This window comes from Gadus chalcogrammus, chromosome 5 (assembly GCF_026213295.1).
Source record: "Gadus chalcogrammus isolate NIFS_2021 chromosome 5, NIFS_Gcha_1.0, whole genome shotgun sequence".
Classification (NCBI taxonomy): domain Eukaryota; kingdom Metazoa; phylum Chordata; class Actinopteri; order Gadiformes; family Gadidae; genus Gadus; species Gadus chalcogrammus.
The window spans coordinates 14803370-14811145 of record NC_079416.1 but is presented as its reverse complement, the minus strand read 5'-3'; the positions used below and the strand labels follow the sequence as shown (position 1 = coordinate 14811145).

Genomic DNA, 7776 nt, shown 5'->3' with positions numbered 1-7776 from the left:
GAATAGAAGCGATATGCAATGCATATTCCTGTATCTCCAATCAAGGACGCATGTGTGTGTGCAAGAGATAGAGAGAGAGAGAGGGAGGGAAGGAATAAGGGGGTAGGGAGGCTAAAGCTAAGTTGTGATTTTACAGGGAAACGCGGGCCTCTAGCGATGCAACACTTGCTTATTATAAAAACAATCTCTTTAGCCCATTCACATCTCGCCCCTCCATTTCATCTACTGCTGCGTAACACCTTACTGGCATCTAGTGGCGACGGGCAGTACTGCAACCCAAGAACTGCAAGGGCTGTCCGTGAGGTAAGGGGGTTCAGTGTTTACAAGCGACAGTGTTCCTTAATTAAAAGCAGCACTTGTTGGAGCACTTTGTCCGCCGAAGGGCCGGCATCCACAACGACACAAGCAGGGCCTCTCACCCTCCGATAAGCCTCCTCCACTCTGAAACACATGGGGGGAAAGAAACCAAGATCCACATGGGGAAGATGTTAAGTTCTAATCAAATCCATAATAGTAGCTGTAAGAGACACGTTGTAAGGGATCAGATGTAATCTCCTACAACGTATCGTGGAGCGCTTGGGAGAGAAGCGTTTCGTCAGATCGTCTGACAGTGATAAATGATGTGCTTCTCCAGACCATCTGAGGAGGAACAGCGGCTGAGTTCAACTGTCTTCCCCTCAAAGAAAGAACAATGGCTTGTGTGTACCAAACACCGCGGTGACGTGATGGAATGAGCTGGTGAGGAACTCTCTCCCTCCCTCTCTCCCCCTATCTCTCTCTCCCGCTCTCTCCCAATGGCTCTCTGTCAAGGTCCCTCTCCCTCTCCCTATCTCTCTCTGTCTATGTCTCTCTCCCTCCCTCTCTCTCTCTGAGCCTGACTCTGTGTGGGATGTCACTCGTTCGCCCATCCTTTTTTTCTCTCCTACTCCTCCTCTGGCCCAAGCATCTGGCTCTGTTCCCCGTGCAGCGGGTCATAAACTTCATGCGTTGTTGGTGGTGGTGGATCTGGTAGTTGTGATGGATGGGGGAGTGGTGGTGTTGGTTGTGGTCGTTGTGGTGGTTCTGGGGGGGGGGGGGGGGGGCATCGACCAGTCTTGCCTGGCAGGTCTGGGGGGTTCACCGGCTGTGGGTTTACAGCCGCTTAATGGAGCACAGCCGCTCAGCCACTAATCACCTGCTCTGTCTCATCAGTGGACCCCCCCACGGTGAGTGTGTGAGTTTGTAAGTTTGTAAGCGTGTGAGTGTGTGATTGTGTGAGTGTGTGAGTGTGTGAGTGTGTGAGTGTGTGACTATGTTACTATGTTAGTGAGTTTATGAGTATGTGAGGTGTGAGTGAGTGAGCGTTTGAGTCTGTGAGTGAGAGAACGTGTGAGGGTGTTAGTGTGTGAGTGTACAGCCACCCAATTACACCCTCCATACTAATCACGTAGGAAGATGTACGACTGGTGTTAACGCTTCTGTTAACAGATTGATCGTTGACAGATGTAAAATAATAATCATATTAATAGATTTTACAGTCTAAAATGATTATGAATAGAGGAGTGGAGGGAGGCAGGTCAGGCTGTAAACATGTGGTGATACAGTGTGTGAGTCAGTGTGTGTGTGTGTGTGTGTGTGTGTGTGTGTGTGTGTGTGTGTGTGTGTGTGTGTGTGTGTGTGTGTGTGTGTGTGTGTGTGTGTGTGTGTGTGTGTGTGTGTGTGTGCGTGCGTGCGTGCGTGCGTGCGTGCGTGCGTGCGTGCGTGCGCGTGTGCGTGTGCGCGGTGATACACGACCCCTAAGGTTTGACCTCACCTGAGCCGGAAGAGGAGGTTGTGGTCGAGCTCCTGCTCTTCGTCTGTCTGTCCCTGTCCTCTGGCCTCCAGCCTCCTCTTCCTCTCCTGGGGGTCGAGGGTTAGCAGGACCACCAGCGAGGGCTGCAGCAGGTCAGGGGGCCAGCGGTACAGAGGAGACCCCTCAGGGGGAAGGCTGGAGACCGGACCACTCACCGCCGTGGCGATGGCATAGGAGGCGGTGCTGTGCCAATACCTGGGGGGGGAGAAGGGGGTTGGCATGGGCATGGATGGATGGATGATGAGTGTATGATGGATGGAATGGTGTCTAATACAATATATACATCTTTGTATAGATATAGAATAGGGTCTTAATAAAGTCTCTCAGTCATAAGTTATAGGACGTGCGACAGGGCTTCTCAACCATCACTGATGTCATGTTCCACTGATGGAACCTTTGCATTGCATCCTGGGTCATCAGAAACAGACCCTTCATCCCACGCAGCGACGGAGACTCACCCACCCTGTCCCACAGTGTGTGCGTGCGTGCATGTGCGTGGAGGGTATGTACAAGGTGTGTGCGTGCGTTCGTGTGTGTGTGCGTGTATATGCGTGCGTGGTGCATGCATGCGTGTGTGTGTGCGATGGCTCCCACGGAGCCCCGTCCCTGTGACGGCGGCGGGGCTGCTGGGACGTTGCCACGTGGCCCCGCTCGGCTGCCTCGTACCTGTCGACGATGACGGGAGCCTGAGAGGCCTCCTGGCCCATTTGCTCCGCTGTGATGTAGTTCCCCAGGGCGTAGAAGGCCCTGCGGATGAGGGGGGGCTCCCGATCAAAGACGGCTCTCCAGGGGGAGAGGCACTGGGGAGGGGACCGCAGCAGCCTGGCCCCCAGAGCCTCCCTCAGAGACTCAGTCAGAGTGGTCTTCCCTGTGATGAGCGATGAGAGGTGGAGGACAAGAGGAGGAAGAGGAGAGCCATGTAAGAGAAAGACAAGATGGGAGATCTGGTAGAATAGCTGTGATGGCAAAGTCAAACATGGAACTGAGAATGGTGAGTTGCCCAGTAGGTTTCCCTTTTCAAATCAGTCATTTTAATTTAATATAGAAAAGGGCAGAAAGTACTACTCTGATTACATTTTGGAAGTGGTAAGATTGAAACTATGGGCAAAGATAAGATGGGATGCATTTGTGAGTACAAATATATGATTGCCTGGGTATGCTGTAACAAGCTTTAATTTCAATGTCCTGTAGCTATTTTTCTGAGGTCATGATCTAAAAGAGAAATGCCATCAAAGAGCTAATTTAGGAGATAACTGCATCAGCAGAGCAAGTTGTCAGCGAATCAGGAAGGCTTGCAGCCATCAGCCTAATGACCGCCATCCCCTCCTCCATGAGCTAATGCTGTTAACCTGTAGCGTCCAGTCCTTCTATGACAACCAAGGGGGAGTCTGGACTGTGTCTGGACGCGTCTGTCTTGCCCACAAGCTCCAGCACGGCCCTGGACTCTGGGATGATGTCACAGCTCTGTGGAGCAGAAACACAACGCGTTGGTCAGCGGATGTGATCCGATGGTTTGATAGACATGTGTTTTATAACCCCCAGTGGCACGCGAGGGTACTGCGTGTTGGACGGGGGATGTTATTCTTGAAATAGACCAGTTTAGAATAATGTAGAAAATATGTATAATAAAAATCATCAAAATCAATTCTGAATTATTTGTAAATTAGCCATATACTTTTATTATTTGGATAGTGTATTAATCCATACTAGAATTTGTGAATAATTTCTGTATTCTTTATTTGACATTTCGTACATTTATATTATTGATTTAAGATAAAGGTTTGAGACTCCTCATTAAAACAGTTCCTGGTGTAATTTGCCTCTCTGCCACGTGAGGGAGACATTTATTGTAAATAAGTAAACTGTAAGTTAAGGGAATCAATAAGAAGAAGTACAAACCTCTTGCAAAACCTTGCAGGCCTCCGCTCGACAATAGAACACATCAGAGTTCTCCATGTTTAAGACCGATGGGTGGTAGTTCGCTTCCTCGGAGGGAACAACATAACACGTTTTTGAAACGTCCATGTTCTGGTTCTCCGAGCCGGACCACAGTTGTTGCGACCACCGCCCCCCATCCGGCCCCCTGAGGTACGAGCACACCTGGACATGCTCACTCAGACCCAGAGCCCCCAGCACCCGCCTGGTCAGCGAGGGGCACTCTGAAGCGTCCTTCAGGAAATAACCTCTGATGAGAGAGTCTTTGACGTGAGGCAGGTAGGAGCTGACCGGCAGTAGCTCACACTCTGCTGGCAGCTCGTTCCTCAGGAGGTCTTCAAGTCCCCAGTAGAACCTGGCGCTCTGGATCCTGTTGTCTCCACACACCAACACAGAGTAGCAGCGTTCTTGGATGTTCCTGAACTTCTCCGGCGCCTGCTGCGGCTTTTCTGTGAGAGCAAAGTTCAGAAGAGCTCCTCTTTTATCAAGGTCAATAGAGAATACACGCGACGACCACTGACCGAGCAAAGACATGCTGCGTTTAGCCATCTCTGTGCTCAGTAGTCCAGGCCTATGGAGGAGGATACACCTGAAACCCGCAGCAATTTCATCTATGAAACGAAACTCAAAGTCACTGCCCTGCAGTGACTTTGAGTTTCGTTTCAGGAACTTGCCTGCAGGGCGCGCCAGAACAACAGGTTATGTTGGGTTTCGGTTCTGTGAAGTTTCGGTTCTAGAAAACAGAGTGATTAAGTGGACTATGGTCCACTACCAAGTCAGCTGATGTAGATGCCAATGAGCTGACTTGGCTATGACGTGTTGGAGGGGGGGGGGGGTGTGTTTCGTTGTTTGTAAACAGAAACTATATCATCTCACAACCTCCAGCACTATTTAAGAGCAGCCTCTTTAAAGAAGAGCAGAACGGCTCCTGCAGTCATTGATACGTTTTCCAAATTTGAACCATGGTGCCGGTGATGTTTTTGCGATTTTGGATCGCAATCAAATCCATGATCTCGAGTCTGATCTCAAACTTCCATTTGAGATCAGATGAAAGGAGCATCGTTCAAGGAGGAAGAGCCTCGTCCGTGAGCGGGATCCCGGACACAAAGAAGGAAGAGCGACCTGCTACTACCCCCACCAGCGTCAATTACCACTTTACGCGCAAGTGCAATTATAAATGCGGATTCTGTTTCCACACAGCGAAGACGTCTTTCGTCCTGCCTTTGGAGGTGGCAAAGAAAGGACTCACACTTCTGAAGGAAGCAGGTACAATTACAAAATGAAATGAAATATACCTATATATATATAAATGTATATATATATATGACACTCAAAGACGCTTTTAACAGGGAAGGGGGAACCTCACTAACCACCACCAGTGTGTAGCACCCACTTGGGTGAATATATATATGTATATATATATATATATTAAGATATAGGATATAGATAAAGATATATATATATATCTTTATATATACATGTGTGTGTATGTAGGCCTATACAAAGAAAATATCACGTCACTATCATAAACCTAAATACGTTGTATTGTGGATACAATTCACTTTTTTATTTATCAAAAAAATATGAAACATTAATTACTATTAATATTTCAATGTGCTAGGTATGGAGAAGATCAACTTCTCTGGCGGAGAGCCGTTCCTGCATGAGAAGGGAGACTTCCTGGGACGGTTGGTACAGTTCTGCAAAGTGGACCTCCAGCTGCCGAGCGTCAGTGTGGTCAGCAACGGAAGCATGATCAAAGAAAACTGGTTCCGGAAGTATGGTACGTTATTACCGAAATAGACCTTTCTATGTTGACGTAATTTGTTTTCATGCCTTTGTGCTTTGTCTACGCACCAGCAGGTGGCAGCATTGCTTCAAGTTGTTGTTAGTTTCGTTTCTGTGAACAGAAACACTGAAATAAAACTCATCTGTCCGTGTCTTAATATCAGGCGAGCATCTGGACATCTTGGCCGTTTCCTGTGACAGTTTCAACGAGGACACCAATAAGCTGATTGGAAGAACTCAGGGCAGGAAGAGCCACCTGGACAACCTGTACAGAGTCAGGGACTGGTGCCGTCAGTACAAAGTGGCGTTCAAGATCAACTCTGTCATCAACACGTTTAACATCGACGAGGACATGGCCGAGCAAATCACCCACCTGAACCCTGTGCGATGGAAGGTGAAGTGTGTGTGTGTGTGTGTGTGTGTGTGTGTGTGTGTGTGTGTGTGTGTCTGTGTCTGTGTCTGTGTCTGTGTCTGTGTCTGTGTGTGTGTGTGTGTGTGTGTGTGTGTGTGTGTGTGTGTTTGTGTGCGCGTGCGTGCGTGTGTGCGTGTATGTATGCGTATTGACTGTAGTGTGCTGCGTTCAGGTGTTTGTATTGACTGCAGTGTTGTACGTTCTGGTGTGTTTATTGACTTGTAGTGTGGTGTGTTCAGGTCTTCCAGTGCCTCCTAATCTTCGGGGAGAACGCGGGGGAGGATGCCTTGCGGGAGGCAGAGAGGTTTGTGATCAGCCCCGAGCAGTTCCAGGACTTCCTGGATCGACACAGCAGCGTCACCTGCCTCGTACCCGAGTCCAATCAGAAGGTAGGACCACGAGTGAAGAGGTGCATACCACAGGTGTACACCAAGAGGTGTAAGCCTACAGGTGTATATACCAGCAGGTGTCTACCAGCAGTTGTATAGTTACAACAGGTGTATACCAACAGGTGTATACCAACAGGTGTATACCAACATGTGTATAACAGCAGGTGTATACCAGCAGGTGAATCCAAACAGGTGTATACCAGCAGGTCTATACCAACAGGTGTTACAAAAGGTGTACCAACACATGTATACCAACAGGTGTATTCCAACAGGTGTATAGTATACAAGCAGGTGTAAAACTACAGGTGTTTACCAACAGTTAATGCAAATAAATAAAATAATTAATCTCTAACATTATTGGGGAATGCTATGCTATTTTCCATTTCTGCCAGCTTCATTTTATTCTACAAATACAATTACATTTACTACAAATACATTTAAAGCAATTTTATCTCCAGTTTCATACAGCTCTGGACTTATGTAGAGTCATATATTAAATCATTGTCTCTTTTTTCTATTTAAGATGCGTGATTCATACCTCATCCTGGATGAATATGTAAGTATTTAAATTACCGTTATATAACATTGTTATTACATTGAAAATCATGCAATTGATGTATTCTATTATGAATAGCTTAGTTTAAGTTACCTTTGTATCAATGGAATTTAAAAAAAATATCTCATCAGCATGCAAGGAGACCAATCGCATTGACCCACAGTAACACTGGGTTTCCTCTGCTTAGAAAGCAGTGGAGGGTGTTGTATGATGAGCTCTAAGCACCCAGGTTCCCCTCTTGCTACAGATGCGGTTCCTGGACTGCACGGGGGGCAGGAAGGACCCGTCCAAGTCCATCCTGGACGTGGGCGTCGGAGAGGCCATCTGCTTTAGCGGCTTCGATGAGAAGATGTTTTTAAAAAGAGGAGGGAAATATGTGTGGAGCAAAGCAGACATGGGCCTGGAGTGGTGATGGATATCACTGTGTTAAGAGATAGACCGGACAGCTGTTATAGTAGCATTTGCACTTTTCATGTTTATTTGTATAGGCCTATATATTTTACATAAATAAATATAAATGAGTAAATAAATTATAATTAGAAATGTATGTAAAAATAACACAAACAATGATTGATTGATAAACATAAATGTAGGAGTTTTTTGTGTATTAATATGTGTTTAAAAAATGTTATCTGTAACAAAAGATTAATATATTATGAATATTTGTACTATACCACATAAAAAGACAATTGTCTTTGATAAAGTGCAGAACCACAAAACAACGTATTTTTTGTTTGAGACCGTATGGTTGAGAGTAATATCAGCAACATTACAAATATGGTTGGTTACACTTCCTCCCCTCCACTGATAGCCAGTGTGGAGAGCATTCTGGGCATGACCAACGGGGGTCGCTGCTGCTTTTGAA

The 7776-nt window shown here is 46.8% G+C and overlaps 2 protein-coding genes across 2 annotated transcripts; one reads left to right on the top strand and one right to left on the bottom strand.

The window, feature by feature from the left end:
* Window positions 1–7: 7 nt before the first annotated feature.
* cmpk2 (cytidine monophosphate (UMP-CMP) kinase 2, mitochondrial) lies at window positions 8–4404 on the bottom strand. The gene is made up of 5 exons (XM_056590515.1): window positions 3731–4404; window positions 3181–3295; window positions 2498–2699; window positions 1793–2026; window positions 8–441 (listed from the first exon to the last, which is right to left on the bottom strand). The coding sequence occupies exons 1-5, from the start codon at window positions 4313–4315 to the stop codon at window positions 321–323; spliced, it is 1257 nt and encodes a 418-aa protein (XP_056446490.1). The 5' UTR covers window positions 4316–4404; the 3' UTR covers window positions 8–320.
* A 232-nt stretch (window positions 4405–4636) lies between these two features.
* Window positions 4637–7605, top strand: rsad2 (radical S-adenosyl methionine domain containing 2). Its single transcript, XM_056590299.1, has 6 exons — window positions 4637–5032; window positions 5388–5549; window positions 5719–5948; window positions 6206–6355; window positions 6879–6911; window positions 7159–7605. Exons 1-6 carry the CDS (start codon window positions 4729–4731, stop codon window positions 7321–7323), a joined length of 1044 nt encoding a protein of 347 aa, XP_056446274.1. The 5' UTR covers window positions 4637–4728; the 3' UTR covers window positions 7324–7605.
* The last annotated feature ends 171 nt before the right edge of the window (window positions 7606–7776 follow it).